The sequence below is a fragment of the Sinohyriopsis cumingii genome, chromosome 18 (assembly GCF_028554795.1).
Source record: "Sinohyriopsis cumingii isolate HCF-2022 chromosome 18, ASM2855479v2, whole genome shotgun sequence".
Taxonomy (NCBI): domain Eukaryota; kingdom Metazoa; phylum Mollusca; class Bivalvia; order Unionida; family Unionidae; genus Sinohyriopsis; species Sinohyriopsis cumingii.
In genome coordinates, this window is record NC_142978.1 from 72,444,037 (window position 1) to 72,464,938 (window position 20,902).

The window sequence follows — 20,902 nt, forward strand, 5'->3', positions numbered from 1 at the left end:
TTGTTTAACCTTCCTTCAGTGTGGATGGTATAATTGGGTTTTGTTTTTGCCTCTCCGCATGTGTGGATAGTATAGTTTGGGTTTGATTTTGCTTCTTCGCGTGTGTGGATAGTAGATTATAGGGGTTTGTAGGCGCTCACGTACGTTTGTGTGGATAGTAGAGTGTGTGGTTGTTTAACTTTCCTTCTGTGTGGATGGTATAATTGGGTTTTGTTTTGGCTTCTCTGCGTGTGTGGATAGTATAGTTTGGGCTTGATTTTGCTTCTCGGCGTGTGTGGATAGTATATTATTGGGGTTAGTTTTTATGGCTCATCACCTGTGTGTGGATAGTAGATAATATGTGAAGAGAAAAGTAGGGCATGTTTTCCTTCACGTCTGTGCTTTACACATAAAAACTCAAAGTGCTCGTCATTCGCGCCATTCTACGGAATAAGCGCAAAGAAGATGGTAGCAGTCACAGCTTTATTTAACAATTTAAAAGACAGTTGGTATTGCATGGTGGATGGCTATTATTCAGTGGAAAAGCTTGAACAGGAATGGAGACATCCAGTTACCAAAGACTTTGTGACAAGTCAAGTAACCGGTCTAATATGTAAGTGAACTATATATAATCAGTTTTTAAGCAGCCTCGTTAGTGTAAACCAGGACAGTATTCAGTATAATGTCCCATGCTAATCATATTATCAAGAAAAACGTGCATTTAATTTTATGAACTAGTTTACTCAATGCATTGCCCGTGTCATACCAACATCAAACGTAGCTTATGCTGGTGATGAATTTCATGTATTTATTTTGAAGCATTTGTGTAAAAGTCATGAATGTTCTAATTACAATAGGGTCGGACCATCAGACGTATGGAAAATAAACATTGTTAATGATATAATTAAAAGCATTGAAGTTTTTACTTCTTTTATTTCCACTGGCATACGAAACTCAAACAAGAATCCTTTGAATGAACTGACGCGCTATTGTCCAAAAATAATGTCCTGGAATTCAGCGTAAGATAAGTCTTCCCTTTAACTGTTCACTGTTAAAACCAACTTTCATATTCTTGAGCGACGATTGTTTAAAATTATCCATGGTGGCAGCCATAATGGATGTAAGATCGGCATCATTTTCATTTAGGACAAACCAAATACTATTTGAAGACATTAGGTGACAATCCCATGTCGATATGACTGCAAATTAAGGAGAATTAGTGACAAGATTTTCAATATATTCATTGTGGCAACAATATTTAAGGTTAGACAAGCAAAGTTTTCATTCAGAACCAACTACATATCATAGTTTTCTAGTGAAAACCCCATGTCGATGCCACTTTTTATATGGCGAAAGCAACAAGTTTATCAAGATGGCTGCCGTATTAGAGATCAGATCGCCATATAATTTTTTAAACAATATAAATTTAAGACCAACAGATACCACAAGAAATCTTATCATGAAAACTTCATGCTGAGATAACTTCCATTCACTGAGTAGCAATAACAAGATTTATAAGATGGCTGTTGTAATGGCCATATTGTATGTCAGATCGGCACCATTCTATTTAGGAATGACAAGACACAATAAGTCTTCTGGTAAAAACCCCATTCCCATAAGAATTTCCATTAAAACAGAGCAGCAATAACAAGATTTCTAAGATATGTCATGTCGACCGTCAAATCAGAGCCACTTTCATTTTGGACAAACTAGACATTATAAACTGCCTGTTGGTGAAAACCCCATGTTGATTCACAAAATGCTAAGATAACAAAATAAGAAGGCTCATGTGGCTGCAGTATTAGGTTCATCACCATCACCATTTATTTCCAACTAAACCTTGGCATGAAATGTGCATGTAAAGTTTTATGGCAACCCTTCAAGCAGTTTTGGAGCAGTAGCAATAGCAAACATTTGCTAACAGATGGACGTCTAAAACAGGCCATTCCATAAGCTCTTCTGGTCTATGACATGTAGAACTAAAAACAGGCAATCAATGCTTAAATAACTTTCAAAACTATTGCAAAAACAGCTAAGTCTACTTTTGTTCTTAGTAACATGAATCATCCATCCCCAGCCAAGCAACTCCTCAAAAACATTTTGAAATGCATGCACACAAAATTCATACTATCATGCAGATATGAAACCTTCAAGGATTGAAATACAGCTGCAATGGATGAATAGTAGAAGAAAGCACAGACAGACAGACAAAAGATGGCTGACATCAGGATGGATGCCTGCACACTATGATTTTTGTATTTATGATACATGTGCCACTGATGACAAAAGCGGAGAGAACAGTTAATTTGGCATTTGTTTGCAAATGAAAAAATCAAAGTACTCTTAGTATTTGTCTTTTATTGATTTCTTATAAAATGGCTCACAATATTTCATACATACATACATACATATAACAAGAAAGTGAATATACCATTTCCTTTTTATGAATCCTATCTTATCTAATCTATATATATCATAGAATTATCTATATACAGGCCCGATAAATAAAGACACCTCGTATTTACATTTATTATTACATACATCTCAAATTATATTCAAATGGATAAAATAAATGCACTGCTTTAAGGATAAAATCATATCACATTAGTGTAGCGCATTGGTGTATTTTTCTGATGGGTCAACGATGATCATTTCATGTGCACATTTACTATATAACTACATGTATTACTACTTCTGTTTTCTGATTTGATGAATTGATGGATGCTGAATTTGTATACAGTAAATCATTAAACCCAGCAAAAACTATACCATCCTGGTCCTGGCATTGATCAATTTTATATCAACCTCAAAAAAGCCGAAATTGTAGCATCGCTTCTTGTTCAATCCATATGGTTAAAATGTCATATATAGATTTTATGAGTATCCATATGATATTAAATTTATGAACCAAGATGAATCCTATATTATTAAATAAGTTTCAATACTCTGAATACTGCTAATGCTCATGTACAATGCATGCACCACTGCGATCAGCATATGCATAATACTTGAGCACAGCAGAGTCTATGTTGTTCATTGTTATCAATTCATTCAATTTGCTTAGACTCATCAGCCTGCACAGATCAAGGTCTGTGGTGTTTGTATTTGGGTGTGCTGTTGTTAAATATAGTAATTTCAACATACTCTTCATGTTTTGCAAAAGGAATTTACCAACAATGTATTCCAATAGTATTTTTTTGGGGTTGCTAATCCAAATATATATATATATATATATATATATATATATATATATATATATATATATATATATATATATATATATATATATATATATGCCATGGAGAAAAAGGGATAAAAACAGCAGATCATTTTGTAATAATTAACTTGAAAGATTACGATGAAAAGTGGATTTTACATTCTTAGTGCTTTAATCAAACCATTTACAAAAACCCGTTTTTCATCAAATATAAATAAATCACTTTATAATTGAACACAATGACCACAAAGGATAAAAGTAAAATATTACTCTGTTCAACTGAAAACATAAATAACATTGATAATTAATAACTTCCATCTATAAGACATGGCCTATTCCTAAAAGTATTAGTAATTATTTCAGTGTAACATGTCCTTACCTAATGCCCTATACTGTTAAAAAGGACAGTCTGTGCAGAATGTACTGCTCTACCTAAATCTGTCTGTGCAAACTGTGCTGTCAGTGCATGATGCAATGGCAGATCTGGGAATATGCAGTTGTTAGAAGTAATCAGAACAAGCACCACAGACCCTGATCTGCATGTGTGTAATGCAACTGCAAATCAGGATTTATGTTGTCTGCAGTTGGACTCAACTTCAAAGCAAGTATAAACAGTACATTTTTCTGATTTTAAGGCTTTAGTAAAAAATCTTGCAATCTGACCTGTGATCATAAAACTCATTCTTATTTTTGGGATTGAGTTTTCACTCTGAGCCAATCACAAGTGGCACTACAAAAAATAAAATCAGTGACACAAAATCTTAAAATCAAGCTCACAAACTTTATAATTTCCAGGTCAGATTTACGCACATCCTAGAGACTTTCATACATTAGTTACACTGTTAACATACACCCACCCATAACAAACATAGGCTTTAATATACTCTCACATAATGTACCCGTATATCTGGGTCTACATGGTTTGTTTGAAAACATAAGAGTCACAAGTGGGTATGATATCACTCATTTGGCTGACTTGTGCCTAACATGGGTCAGTAGTATGATTTATATTTAAATTTTTTCCAATTTTGTTGATGGCATGTAATAAAAACTATTGTTCCAAGGTTATTCAAGTTTTGTATCTTCATCCATATCGAACTGCATCGCTGGTCCAATATAGAAAGGCCACTATGCCAGGATGCTTTATGTCAGTGTTGGTATAATTATGTTAAGTGTTTCTGTTTAGATAAAGTGGTGTAAATGCTTATAGACTTTTAACAATGGCAGCCATTTTGACAACAGAACAACATTTATATAAATCTGAAAGACATTCAAGTTAGTGCACTCTTTGTCAAATATTTTATTATATTCTGCATACTGCATTTTTTGATATTATTAAATGTTTCACTATTTATGAAAAACAGTTCTTTCTGATGACAGATTGGCATTGTTTGCATAAACTGAAAATTCTTCATGCCAGAATGATTTCAGTCAAATGAGGTCAAAATTTGCTGAGTAATTTTTGTTAAGTCTTTAAGAGGGTTTCCATACCTAATATCTATGGCCATATTTGAAGGCAATTCAGTATCATTTGTAAATCTGAATGCCCTTATTACCAGAATGATTTCTGTTAAATTTCATCAATTTCTGATGTGAAGTTTCCGAGAAGTTGTTTCAATTTTATTTTCTATTTATAGCAACAGTGTCCGTTATCTGATGGTGGATCAATATCATTTGTGCAAAACTGCAAGATTTCTACGCCTGGATGCTTTCTGTCAATTTTGGTCACATTCTGTTGAGCAGCTTTTGTGAAGAAGTCCTTTCAAGTTTTTCCTGTTGGTAGTATTTGATGACAGATCAGCATCATCTGTATAAACTTTGAAACCCTCTTTGCCAGTCTGCATTCTATCAAATTTGGTCAAATTCAGTTAAGCCGTTTTCAGCAACATGGGCCAATTTGATGCTGGATTGGCTTCATGGCATCATTTGCAAAATACTGAAGGGTTTTCAAGCCATGATGATTAAAATTCCATTCACTGGTTTTGGAAAAGTGATTTAAATGTTATTCTATTTATAGTAATGGCAGCCATGTTTCATGGTAGATCAGTATTGTTTTTAAGAACTTGAACTGTCTTCATGCCCAAATGCTCTCAACATATCTGGTCAAATTATACTGAGTTTGGTGAAGAAGTTGTATAAAGATGTTCTGTTTTCAGTAAGTGTCCATATCTGATGGCATTGGCATAATTTGTAAGAGTGTGAAAGGTCCTCATTCCAGTATGCCTTCTCTCAAATGATATCAAATTCTGTTTACTAGTTCTGCAGTTGTTGTTCAAATGTGTTTTTTTCTTCTGTTTTTATTAGTGGTGGCCATATTTTTTGTCAGATCAGCATCGGTTATAAAAACATGAAAACCCCTATGCCAGGATGCTTTCCTTAAATTTGGTCAAATCCTGTTAAGCACTTTTCTAGACTTTCTTTCTTCTGTATTTAGTAATGGTTGCCAATTTGGTTGTGGATTAACATCATTTTATCAATCTGAAAGCTCTTCATGTCAGGATGATCTGTACCAAAATGCTCAAAATTAGTCTGCTGGCTTTGGAGAAGTTTCAAAAAGCAATTTCTCATGGACACACAATGCATAATGGATGCAGGGCCATACCATAAGTGGAACTGGCCTTAGAACCAGCTAGTGAGCTAATAAAACAAAGAAGACAGTTAACGATCTGATGGTACATTAATAAACTTTGCAGTTTTGTTTGTTGTTGGGAATATGCAATACAAAGTGTTCTCGTTTGTTGCTGGAGGCTGGCTTGAAGCCTTTAACTTTTACAAATCATAATACTGTAACCATCTACTTTTACAAGACTCCTAAAAATGTTATGTTACATTCTTGTACTGATCCAGTCTTGTACTTCTGAATTCGAGCCAGCTACTTCGAAAGAATATGGGAGGGCTGAACATGTAAAAAAGCTCATTGTTTTCAATGGAGAACTGGAATCTGAAAATCCAGACCTTGAAAAACTAGCAAAGAACAAGGTTTGTATTTTCACTCTTAATTCAAACTTAATTTTGGAAAGAAACTTACAAGTAAATGGAATGCTACTAAACTGAAAATAATTAATCAAAATAACTTAACAATTTAACAATTAAAAATTAATAAAATACAACAAATTTGGATCAGCTTTGCTTTCTTTACAATAATTAAAAAATATTTAGATACAACTGGTGTTGTTTTCCAGTTCTCCTTTTACTGGGACAACCAGAATTTTGTTTGGGTAGCTTCACAACTAGATGTTTTCAATATGGCTAGTAATTATGAAATAAAGCTAACTCAACAAATCACACAGACCAGAAAAGCTGAAATGAAAATTGCTGACTATGCTTTCATACATGGAAGTTCTGTTTTCATGTGTTGGTGACACGAGAAAAGGTCACTTAAAAAAATGTGACATCATGATGGGAAGCATATATGAAGGAATTTCTAGTGTCAATTTATCAATATCCAATAAAAGAACCCAGTGCCTGCATGTCATGCCAATATAAAAGCACTGCTATGTAACAATGACCTGAAAAGCAAAGGGGTGAATGAGTGTCACAAAAAAATTGATCTGCTTTATAGTAAATCATCCCAAGTATTAACAAAGTCCATCAATAGGAAATATAAGCAAACAAAATAATCTGAACCAAAGCCTGAATGGAAATTTCTCAGACCATGATGATTCAAACCAAGTATTATGAGAATCAATCATAGGCTTTAGAACGCAAACGAAACCATCAAGCAAAACCTAAACAAACTATTTATGACAACTGCTACCTCACATTTTCATTAACATGGGTTTGAGAATAACTGGGGGTATTAAACTGTATTATATTCTGGAAACATATTTTATATTCAAAATGCACAAAATATTGATTGTATGCCCAAAGAGAAGTTCACACACACACACGCACACACACACACACTATATTTAACTATTATGGTCAAAAGGGGTTGGGGGAATCTGACTTACTTTTGGCAATATGTGACCAACTCAGACTGATTCTTAAGAGCCAACTAACAACCAGACTGCCATCTTATCTCAGCAAGTACAGCTTGCAGTCAACAAAATACATGAAGTTTTGGGAGAAGATAAGCCTATATTATTTATTTAAGTGGAATGTATGTGAAATGTTATATGTATACCAACTGTTAAGTTATATACATGCAGATTATGCATATATACACACATTATAAATACTGCCATTAACATATACTTGTTTTAACTCACATATTTCATAATTTCACACTTGAAATGTAGTGATTGTCACAAAACATATTCCTGTCAAGGCAACCCAGGTGCTGACAAATTCTAACTTACCTTTATAGCTACAAAATGATAAGTTATGAAATGCGATTCAAAAGATTAAATTTTCTCAAGATGACACTGGCACATGTCCCAAACAAACACCTAAATTTTAAAAAAAAAATGGAAAAATGACAAAATATACATATGTACAGGTAAAGTGACAGAATTTGTACAAAACACATCACACATTTTGTTGATAGCAAATGTAAAGGTGTCTTTTTGTGATCAATGATGCTCACTTGCCAGAAGCAGCTTTCTTTATGCAAACACTACAGCACAGCATGACAGTTTTGATCTTTATAAAAGTATATTAACACTTTTATGACCAAGCTAAGTTGACACTGAGCCCCCCACCAGTTAATGTACTGCAACAAATTAATCTCAAAACTAGTAAATTCCAGGAACTGATGTCCCTTGCATTTAATTATGGAAGCTGGGGAGAGTGGTTTTGTTTAAAGAAGGGATCATGTAACAGTGGTGATAGAGTAAATGAATTAATGTACAATTTTGTAAAGGTAGGCATTACTGATGATGCAGAACACGACCAATGGAATCAGATGAGGTCTGATCAATATAATGCTGTATACACAATGTGGGTCCAACATTTAGCAGCCATTAAGTCTATTATCATGACATATGACGCTGATGATCAAATTCTGCTCGTTAATTTGGAATCCAACAAGTAGGGAATCATATGGAGGAAAAAAGTGTATGCATCCAACAATCAGAGGGCCACAACTCCACTAATCATGATACAGATATGACTGAACACAGAAAGAAAGAAAAAAACTGAACCAAGGATTCATCAACATTAATGATGCATACCATGAGTTATTCCACAAAATGGAAAGTGGGTGAGTCTTACAATACGAGGCCATAACTTCTGACAAAGATGTTCCATGCAAAACATGTTCCTAAACACCATGCTCATCTGAGGTCTCATTAATATCAAGCTACTTAAAATCCTTACAATTCGTTCATGTATAGAAACGAAAATAGGTGGGTCTGACAAGCAGGGGTCATAACTCTGCTAAATGATGTAGAATGCCGACAAGTGAACTCAGCCAAGATCTCCTTCATATCAAGCTGGCTACCAAGTTTGAATAATATCCATCTAAAATTAATTAAGATATTATGCAGAAACAAAGAGACTGTGTCTGAAAACCAGGGGATATAACTGCTGAATAAATGACACAAAACACTGATAATAAACCTAAGCCAAAGAACTATCAATACCAAGCTGTCTACCAAATTTAATTATAATAATCCAATGATATAGGAGTTGCAATGAAAGTGGGTGGATCCATCAATCAGTAGCTATAACTCCATTAAATGAGGCGAGGATGCAGAATGCTAACAATCTAGGTAAGATTTCATTTACAACAAGCCTATAAATTTGTGAAATTCAATAATAAATAGGAGAGGAAAGTGGCTGGGTCTAACATTTATAGGGCAACAACTCTGCTAAATTATGATGCAGAAAACTGACAATCAAACTTAGTTAGCCAAAGTCTCATCAACATCAAACAGCATACCAAATCTGACTGAAATCAAATAATAATCAAGGGAAAATACTGTGCAGAAAAGAAAGTGGGTCGGTCTGAAAATCAAGGGATATAATTCTGCTCAATGACGATGTAAAAGGCTGACATTGAACTCTGCCAAGGTCTCATCAATATCAAGCTGCACATACAAATTTAGATGAAATTCAATGATTATGAAGTTAATGTGCAAAAATAGAAGTGGGTGGATTTAACAATCACAGACTGTAACTCTGCCAAAATTCTGACAACTGAACTTCGGTCAAAGCTATGCCAATATCAAGCTCCATACAAAATGTTGAGGAAATGTGAGCAATGTGACTTTTGCCAAGGAGACATGGACTGGCCTAGGCAGATACTTAATCTTTGAACCTTGGATTACAAGTCTCATGTTCTACCAAATGAGGTAATGTGGCTCCCTTAAATTTGGTTGAAATCTAATAATAGTTAAATGGCTTAGTTTTTAAAAATATAAACAACATTTAGTCAAAGCGTATGGTAAAGAAGGAGTTCTGTAGATATTATTGTCCTTCTTTCCCAGTCACACTCACCATTGACCCCAAAATGAATGTCTCTTTCTTGTCTCTGATGCAAGCCATCCATGAAATTCTGAATTTGCTCAAAGAATGATATAAAATATATTATATTGTGCAGAAAGCATTTTAATTCTTAGAGTCACTATGGCATTAACCTTTGACCCCCAAATCAGTATGTTTCTTTCTCATCTCAAAAGCAAACATTTTACAAAACTTGGTCAAGGTATCTGGTAAAATTACTATGTAGAAACAGTTTTCAGTTTTTCTGTTTGGTTCATGTGACCTTGACCTTTTAAAGTCTGAAATCAGCCTCGCCACAAAAATGCAAACTTTAAAACATTTGCTAATTGCAGATGGTGAAGAACTTGAATTACTGTGCATGAACAACATAGGGAACAAACAGGATTTATCATACATCACAACACAATGCTCTGCCCTATGACAGGCATGTAAAAATTGAAGAAAACAAAGGCTACTTATCACCAGATCAAGTCTTTGTACCTCCTTGACCTATGTCCATATCAAATTTGGTATGGAATGATTCCATATATTTCTTTTTATAACTACACCACTCCCTCGATAATTCGTGCCCTGATAACTCGCAAACCCGATCATAAGACGGGGTCAGGCATGGATCCCATTTTAAAACCAGAAAATACAACAAAATTGATCCCTATTTCTTGAACTTGAAGAAATTCACAATCACAATTGGTAACTAAAATGCTGCTATATCACTTGTTTTAAATTCGAAAACGGTAGATAGAACCAGGAAATTTTAATCAACATTTTGAAATTATCAACTTTTAATAAGAAGTCATATAACTGGTTACATTTTCTTTCCAAGCAACATTCTTGGTACAAAATAATTAATGATATTCAAGGAAAGTTTGATTAATGTAAATGTCACTTACACCTAGTGCAGGTAGTACATTAATATTTAAATGCCAATTAAAAAAAAATGTACTAAGTAAAATTTGTGTTTTAATTCTATCTTGTTGTTCCTCTTAAGTGTAATCATCATAAATGCAATGTGTATTTAAATGTAAAATGTGTCAATCTACTGTAATAGCTATGGCTACAAGTGTTTCTCTGAGAACCTAATTAACTGCAGACCGTGTTTTGATAACTGACTTGCAGTAGTATTGATTGTATTGTTACACTGAATTAAAAGCTATCCTCCTTTGTATTACCATGTTAATTATGTCTTTTGAATCAAATAAAGGAGGTGGAATAAAAGAAAAGTTAAAAAGCATGTAAATCCTACATATTTAGAATCAAGCAGCCCCGGTCACATGTCAGGTGAACTCACTTCAGTTGATCAATCAAACATTTACAAATGTTATTGTGTATGTAACATAAACAATCTTAAATTAACCAACTCATTCATAACTGTGATCAAAGATAGCAAGCAACCAAGCAAAATGAATAAAGAGCTTGATTTCACAGATACAGACCATTATGGACAAGCGAGTTTCAGATAATTGCTGAACTGGCACTTACAGATATCCTCAAGGGTGATAAGAAGTTTCACTATTACTACCAATAAAATCACAACATCAATATTATTCTAATTGAACAATAAAAAAATTGAGTTTTGACGTAGATGATTGTCCCACTAAATAAATGTTGCTAGTTTTTGAGAGAAAAGAAGGAATCTGGTTTCATGATGCATCAACAGTTAGTCTAGTTCCCTGCTACTCAGACTCCTGACTTGGCAGTATACTATTAAATACCATTCTGGGAACCAGACTAATCAACAAAACAAAAAAGCAGTGACATAATACACGGATGTTTTTGTGTACACATGATAATTGTTGAAACAAGTTGGAACGATCTTTCACATGTTGGACATTTTGAAAACAAATGTTTTTCATACAGAATAAGGAACAACTTTATTAGAAAAAGCACAGTATTAACAATTATTATCAACATGATTGTAAAACTCAGATTCAATCATTAAACAGTCCAGTTTCCTACACACCCCCCAGCGGTTTTCTTGATGTCCATGTGGATTTGTTACATTTTTGGAGGTCCCTCGGTAAATCGCACGCTCGCTTATAGTATGATTTATGTTTGTGGACCCATTTTGCTCAAGTTATCGAGGGAGAGGTGTATCTTGATTACAAGAAAGTGTGACAGATGGACGACTATAGATGGATGATAAAAACACCTATATGTTAACCACCTGGCCAGGGAGGTGGCAACAAGGGTCTGGTTTGGTGTTATATGGCAGAGTAACACAAAGAGTTTTTATTTATTTATGTGCATAATTTTGGGAGTTACTGTGTGGAGATGAAATTGGGTGGGTGTGAAATATCATGGGCTATAACCCTGCTAAACAATGTTTCAGAATGTTGTGAAAAACTCAACAAGGTCTCATCATTATCAAGCTGTATACCAAATTTGGCTGAAATCCAATTATATATAAGGGAGTTAATGTGTGGAAATGAAAACGGGACAAACAGCAGAATGGATGGACATACCCAGTTTAATATCCTCCATTTTCTACAAACAAGCAGGATAAGGAATAAATTTACTGAAAAAACTTAAGGGCAAAAAGAAGAAATGGCTTAGATTGAACCTCAAGTAATCATTTTATATTAACACAAGGATCAAATTTCGTGTCTGTAGACAAGGGGGGGGGGGGTAAAAAGTATTTAAAAAATTGTGTATTAGAGATTTACTGTACCTGATGATTTGTCAGAGTTTGGTCTATCTTATAATGGCACCATAATTAGTAGTATAATTCAGGAATCATTTTGAAAGTTCACTGAAACTAATAACATGACGCATTACTAGGACACAACCTTCTTATCTACAGTGATAATAAAATGTATGGCCGCAGAGCTTGAAGATGTGCTTGTGACCATTCATAAAAATGGCATGTTTTTTCTTCATCATTAAAATTAAAATATGTACCCAAAAAATGTCACAACACTTGCATTTTAAGTAAATGATCTAGCAGTAACGGTGTTGATGCATAAATCATATAACAGTACTCTATCATACATGTAAATCATGAAAAATCTAGACATATGAGGAAATTATAATTTTTCAAAGTTCTCATTAGTTATTTTTTAGAAAAGCATGATAAAAAATAGAAAATGAAAGAAAACTGTCAGCAAGACATAAAAAAGCAAGACATAAAAACCATTATTTCAATATAATATAGAAGTTCAAGGTATAATCTTGCCAGCTAACTTGGATGTCGAATCAACGAGGAACAATCCATGATTTGGATGGTCAACTTTAAACTGCTTGAACACATCCTGGTTATCAGTAAATATATAAATGCAAAAAAACTCCCATTTAGGGTTTTACATTTCAGAAAAGTAACAGATTAAATTTCTTGATCTGTTAATTTTAAAAAAAAATTAACATAAATTTAAAGTTAACTGTCCCTTAAGTATTGTACAGTTGAGAAGATGTGGGCTAAATCAGTAATGCATTGCTTTACAGTCCAAGCATACACAGTAATATATATCTCACCTATCTCCTTTAATTATATACATGCAAACCTGGCACAATATACAGGAAACGTCATCATATTAAAATTTGGTCTCTACTGAATAGAAAAGTGACATTCAGGCTGAAGTTGGATATTTTCAAACCTTGATTATTTTCTTGAATAATGTACATTCAATAACTACAACTATTTAATCCATGATGTTGGCAGTGCCAGTAATTCTCTCAGTCAGTGTCAATCACAACCATAGACTATACTACATGGTATCCGAGTATGAAAGAAGAAAAAAAACATGTTCCCCACACTCACCCATGTTCTTGAGCTAACATAAGTATCACCCAATGATCTTGAAAATAAGATCAGTCACCAGAGCCCACTCAGGTCAAATAATCACGAAATGTATGATCACAAAAACTGAACTTGCTCTAATTTCCAAATTTCTGATCTTATCTAAAACCTTGCACAGTGGGGTTACAGCTAAGAACATTTGGCATGATCCTAAAGTATGTATTGCTGCATACACATCAAATTTCCATAAAATGGACATATTCACAGTATGATTTTTCATTCTGGCATTTTGAGCTCAAATTCAAAATTAGTGTTATGAATGATTCGTGACTATGGGACCAGGTATTTGAACTTATTCAAGGTACTTAAATACCAATATCTGGTGTAGTTGGACTACAAAGTATCTTAGATATCTTGTTTGCAAGGATTGTGTGACACATGGATGGACAGGTGGTAAGACAGATGCATGGACAAACAGCACAAAACCATGGTCTCACTTCCTGGGGGGGGGGGGGCAGAGGTGAGAGGAGATGTAATGAAACCAAATTACAGTATGCATCTAAATGAACAGCATAGACCCTGATCTACTAGCAGTACATGATGCAAATTTTAGATCAGGATATATACATATTTTGAAATTCTTTGAAGTGATTTCTTTGGATAAAGTTTTTGCTTTTCTATTTTAAGTAATGTTGGTCATAGTGGCAGAGTAGCATCATTTGTACAAATATGAAAGACCTTCTCAAACTAGGTGTTTTCCCAAAAAAATCTGGTCATAATTTTCTTAAGCAGGCTTTTGAGAAGTTTGAAAAATGTAATGGTTTTACTATTTTTTAGCAACTGCAGCCATATTTTATGGTGGGTTGGTTTCATTTTGTACAAAACTTAAAAACCCTTCATATCATAAATTTGTTAAGGGTTTTTTAAACATGTATCCATTTAAAGGATTTTTTATTTTTATGGTGGCCATATTTAATAGTGGATAGACAATTTTACTGAGTGCTTTTGGTGAAGTTTTTTTTTCAAGCTTTGTCTCATTTTAGACCCTATTTGATGGTGTATAATCTTGCAAGCACCCTATGGCAGGATGCTGTCAAATTTTGGTCATATTTTGTTGAGTGGTTTGGGAAGAAGCCGTTTCAAGTTTTCTTCTATGCTTGGTAAGAGTGTATATATTTGTTGGGAGGTCTATATTATTTGTACCAATTTGAAAGCCCTCTATATCTGGACGCTTTCTGTCAAATTTGGCCTAATTCTGCAGAGTGGTTTTAAGCAGAGATTATTCAAAAAAGCTTTTTTGATTTTTTTTGTATTGACAGCCATATTTGACAGATCAACATCATTTGTACAAACTTAAAAAACCCTATATGTTACAGGACGATGAGTGAGTGAGGTTAACAAACTGAGCAACTATCCCTCACTTTAGTCCAAGTCAAACGCAAGTCACAGCTTCAAACCCACAGGATGCTTTCTGTCAAATTTAGTAATATTCTGTTCATCTATTTTTGAGAAATCACTTAAAGGTTTTTCTATTTTGGTACCCATATCTGATGGAAGATTTGCATGATTTGAGCAAACTTAAAAGCTCTATGCCAGAATCCTTTGTCATATTTGGTCAAATCATACTCAGTGGTTAATTAAAAGTAATTTAAAGGGTTTTATTTCGTTTGTAATGGTGGCCATATCTGAAACAGCATCTGTACAAGAATTCATGCTGGGATGCTAAATTCCATGTAAGGCTGAAACTGGTTTGGCAATTTCTGAATAGATGAAAACTACAACTGTTGTCCAACAATGGGCCATACTGTAAGTCATTATATCCCTTACCACCAGCTGAGCTAACCATATGCTTCTAAGACAATGTGGCACATATGTCAGGTCTCTAAATGTATCTTATAAAATGATGATTACATTTCATTTAATTTTGGCAGGTGAGTAATCATTTTAAGTGAATGACATGGAGATTTGTTTTTTGACTAACTTTTCTGTAAAATCTGGATAAAAGGTGAATAGAATTAATAAAATATATCAAAAATATATACACTTGTTTTTACAATATATTGTAGCATAAATAAGTACATATGCAGCAAATAAATATAATAAGGAAACATAAGTATTTTATCAAAAACTCTTATTTATTTAGTGCATGTATTTCAAATGTATATCAACTTACTGCAACAACATTATTAAAATATTTTAGACCAATCCAAAAAAATTAATTAGGCTCAGATATCAATCACTTGTAATATACTGTACTGAACAGCAGTCAAATATTTTCAATGCTAATATGTGTACGTCAAACATATGTGCATAGGCCTTCACTAATTTCAACCAGGATGTACTCAACAATTAAATAGCTCACCTCTTCAAAGCTTTTTTTCGTACCCAAATTAAACTGTGGCTGAAGTTTTATTAACAAAGAAATACTGACACCTTTCTAACTTAAGTTTTGGGGAGTTTTTTGCTTCAATTTTGTTCTATTTACATTTTTAAGTTAACTTTAAATCAGAACTATATAGCCAGAATAGTGGTGACAAGCCAATAAACTAGATATATACATACCAGGTATCCCAAAACTCTAATAGCTCTTGCTGGAAAATTTTTATCTGCATGAAAATTAACATGACTGCCAGCTATTCATGATTTTAAATATAAAAACAATCCAAGTTATAACAAAAATAGAGAACATTTTTATTTTTAGTTATTAAATGTATGGAAAGTATGTCATTTTTGGTTCTGGATTCGCTGTTGGATTATTTTTAGTGTCATCCTTCCATGCTTCACTGTTTTTTCACAAATTGAACATTTATAAAAATGATTTTTCTTTCCCAAACACACCACAGAATGTCACTGAATAATATTTTATCTCCTTAAATAGATTTTAAAAACAGTTATTAACTGACAACAAGCATAACTGCTCTTTGATTAGTTCATGAAAAAAAGCACACAGTGTAAGGCACTAATGTAATATCTATAGTACAGATCATGGACTAATTGTTCATTTCTAAAAGTTTTTGACACTTCCAGAAGACCATTTTTCACAACTCCTTTCTCTTGTGCTTTGTGACTAAATAATCTTTAAATGACTGAAAATAACATAATGTCCAAACAACAGCACAGAAAAATTATGGACACCTTATATCCAATTTTCAACATGTCAAATTAGCAAATGGCCATTTGAGCTTATTTGCCAGTCATGTGAGGCAAATATGGAGATTTTAGGATCTCTCATATATACATACTGTGAGAAGGCATACAGAAATAAAACAATGAAATAGAACATTCCATTATATTATGTAAAAGTAGAGGTACTATAATGAGTTGATAAACACTGGAGAGTCTTTTGTGTTTTTATTGTGTATTTTTAAATCGTCGTTTTTAAACTATGCTTCAGAAGCTATTTTCTTTGCCATGCCCAAGAGGCCAGATTTCAACGGGTGAAAGCCACTTGCTTTAAGTAACCTTGAAGTAAAAGCTTGTTATCAGAAGCACAGTTCATGCATCAGTAAATACCTTGATCAGTCACTACAACTGAAGCCTCACATGAAAATCATGCAGTCCACTTATTATTGAAAGTACACAAAAAAACAACGAATTAACCTGATGAGTGTAACCTATCACAATCAAGTCATCATTATGGAAAGTTTAACATTGAATACACATATTTATTTGCACAGAAGCCATATGCAAAAACTTATGCCAGTGAAATATGACATGCAGGTCACAATATGACTCATTTGTTTTATGGGTGGTGTACCAATAGATATGAATACAATCATCTAGTTTGATGATTGTGCATGGCATGAACAGGCTTGATAAATAAACTTAGAAATCCAACTCATTCAGTGAAATATGGGTCACAGTATCCTATTATTGTGATGAGTGTGTTGTACTAATCAAGATGCATCCCTTCACAAAGTTTCAGGACTCCATGTACAACAGTATGCAAACAAGGTGCACAAAAATTGAGCTAAATGCAAAGAGTTAACAAAGAATGCTAGTAATTCAGCATCCTTAGCCCCCCGCCCATTGGGGATAGGTGCAATGAAACTCATACCATACTGCTGCTTAGGACTTGAGACTTCTCAAAATGCAGTAACACTGTACCTATGTACATACTTGTATGTATCAGATGTTGATGACAATGCTGGAGAGAATAGCCCTTTTCAACTCACTAAAGGTGAGCTAAAAATAAACTTCTGATATACCTATTATCCAGATTTTACAATAGGTTAACAGTCATACATATATACCATATGTACGTGCTTACAGGTTGAGCCAAACTGCAAACGATAAAGATCATAATCTGCCATTGCTTAATGCGCCTGCAGATCAGGGTCTGTTATTTGTTTTACAGATTGCTCCTTACAAACTGCACAGACCCAGATCTGCCAGTACATTATGTGATGGCAGATCTAGGTCTGTGCAGTTTGCAGCTGGACTCGTCTTATAAGTGAGTATAAATGGCATATAGAAAACTGGATACATTCTTGGAAAAATAGTCAAACTTCCTCAACTGGACACAGATTGGACCAAACATTTTGGTAATTTTACAGAGGTGGTCAGTGTATGAAGGGTCAATTAGCATCAGAACTGCCTTGTTGAAACTAAAATATGTCATTGCAGAGGTGGCTGATTTACAGAGGAGTTGCCAAAGGAAAGTTTCACTGTAAATAGATACATTATCTCTGCAAGGTTTTTGCTCTAGAGCTAAAAAGCATAGCCAACCATTACTAATAACATGTCAGTTACATCAAAACTATAGAATGTTAACAAGACTTTCATGTCAAAAATTTTGTTTCATTCTTTTTCAGCCTTTTTATTCAGCCATAGTTTTAGTCAAATGTATCTGACAAATGTTAGCTACACTAAATGACATATATTACTATTCTTTACATTCATTTTTAAACCAATTATACTCAATATAGACACACACATGGATATGTCTTACATGTATATAAAAATATATGATGCAATAATTGTGCAGTTTAATCACTCAAACATAAACTTAATAAGTCATTTAAATTCACTCATACAGATATTTCATATGTGTCATAAACACTCTTCATTTTCTCCTCTCCTCTTTTCCTCCTTTCTTGACTCCTCTGATCTGTTTCAACTGTATTAATAGCCTCTGACATTTCCAAGGCTTTCACAAAAGATATTGGCCTTCGATGATCGACATGGTTCTCAGCATTGCCAGCTTCATAATACTGCCGCCTCTGTGCTGGCAATGTTTGGCTGGTCTGTTGGTTTGTAGGTGGCGCCCTGCTTGTTGAACTGTGATAATCATTTGCTCTTCCTCCTCTATTTCCACGCACAGGAGGTTTAGAATGTGTTACTGGTCTGTTTATATCACTAACATCTGAAACACGATATCTATCCTGGTTGGAACTAGGAGCATAATTATTTTCATTAGTCCTTCTGGCTGGATTAGCACCATGACTTGAAATATACTCATTTGGTCTATATGGGGGGGAAGCCCCATAGGTTGGTGGTGTTTTTGAGTATCCCAGTTGGGCTCTGTCTCTACCTGGGCTATTTATATTAAAATGAGATGGAGAATTAACATCTGTATCTGTTGGTGATGAGTTTTCAGGAGTGGCAAGTGGTGGCTGTCTCTCAAACTGTTGTTTTTCTTGTTGCCTTCTTCCTGCTTGTGGGGAGCGATTGTATAAATTTCGTGGCCGAAAGGCCCTAGGGGATCCCCGAGACTGATTGGCATGCAAAGAGGCTCCAACAGGGGTGGGCTGTGAAGTGTCAAAAAGATTTGTGTAAGAACCTGATTTTGTCTGCATGGGAGGAGATGGTTCACAATCCAAAGACTGACTATGCCTGGAGTCATCGTCACCTTCATCGTCAATGTCATCAACCAGCGATAATCTCATTTGATCTCGAGCCTGGGGCAAACAACAGAGGGGGAGAGGGGTGTCAGATTAAATGTGCAAACAAAACACCAAATGTTAGGTGCCAAGTTGTAAAGCATATACATGATCAAAGCACATATAGGAAGCTAGTAAAGTGTCAAACAGCAGTGGTCACTCCCTGAAATGAAGAAAATGAATGAAAAGAAATTGTCTGGTGATATGGCTAGAGAACTGACTAAATCCATTTAATTTTGTTTTCCATCTTACACTGACTGGACCAAATAGTAATACATCTTAGCTCAGATCACACTGTATGACTGAGATATTTTATGTAGTTCAAATTAAGGTTAATTTATAGGTCTATTAGAATTACAAAAGTAAAGTCTACTTCTAAACTTCTAAAATTCCTGCCATCCAATATTTCAAAAATGGACCAAAAAACCATTCATGGGCAATGTTAGGATTTCAGATGTCAAGGACTGGAAAATAAAGTGTAAAATAACTTCTTCCAAAAGTTTATAAACAAATTTCAATTACATCTTCATTTTATTGCAAATTAAACTGTTGAAAGATGATTTTTACATCTTAAAATATATCTCAAATTTGAAGGAATTGGGACAAAACAAAGTAATTACAGAGAATAAGAGTCTACTTGTGTCTACATGTATTCAAAAACAGTCCCAATTTAATCAGGATTCAAAATTTAGGTCACACCATAGATTACATATAGGTTAACATCCTGATATTTAAAAGTTTGTGTTCAAAAGTTCATGATATCGACTCACTGAATCCAAAATGGTGGCACAAATTTTATTTAATGTGTGAATTGCATCTAGTGCTACCAATGCTTGTTCCTCATGACAAAACAAACTGCTGTACAGTATTGAGAAAAATTTAAATCTATGTCCCAAGTACTATATGTAGCAGGTACCTGCCTATTAGTCAAGACCAACTTGAAACTGCAAAGACCTATATCCACCATCACATAATGCTCTGGCAGATATGGGTCTATGTTGTTTGCAGTTGGACTCAACTTATGATCAAGTGTATAAGGTAAAAGAGCAAAAAGCAATTTACTGTATTTTTTCATTTTCTCATGCAACATTGGTCAAGATATTTGTCCAGTAAAAAATTGAACATCATCAAGCTCTGGGAAGTTGGCAAGAATCACCTACTTTTGGAACAGTGGTAAAATAATCAGAGTTAAAGTTTATCATATTTACAAGTAAATATTGGCAGGTTTTATTACATAAAAATCAAGCCCAATATTACCAGCTGGTATATGAAACAAAGAAGTGGACTGGCACTATTACAAATTGTGAAGGCTTTAATATGCTTATATGTTGGTAGAAAAATGTAACACTCTTTTCAAAGTTCTGGTAAATGATTTACTTTCATAATAAGACAGTATAAATTTCATGATGCATATGTAGCTTTACTTTTAATAATGTTGGTCTTTTTCTTCCAGCTCATCACGTACTTTGTACATTACAAAGATATAGTTCATGGCCTACCAGACAATTTCAAGGTGACAAGAGTTAATTCCCTTTCCCACTATATTAAGCTATATCTTTATATAAAGCAAAGACTGCTCATGAATCAAAAGCTAAAGCTACCCCATAACGACACCTTTATCACTTGTGCTTTGGTTCTAAACATTAAGGTCACTTGATAAAAACTCTGTGAACTTCATAACACAAAATCAAAAGATACCATTTT

At 34.0% G+C, this 20,902-nt stretch overlaps 1 protein-coding gene across 1 annotated transcript in view; it reads right to left on the reverse strand.

Moving 5' to 3' along the window:
- Window positions 1–2,322: 2,322 nt before the first annotated feature.
- LOC149776962 (palmitoyltransferase ZDHHC8B-like) overlaps window positions 2,323–20,902 on the reverse strand; it is a 77,021-nt gene continuing 58,441 nt past the window's right edge. Inside the window, exon 8 of the mRNA XM_089941677.1 lies at window positions 2,323–19,216. Coding sequence (XP_089797803.1) covers window positions 18,347–19,216 — 870 coding nt within the window. The 3' untranslated portion in view covers window positions 2,323–18,346. The remainder of the gene's footprint in view (window positions 19,217–20,902) is intronic.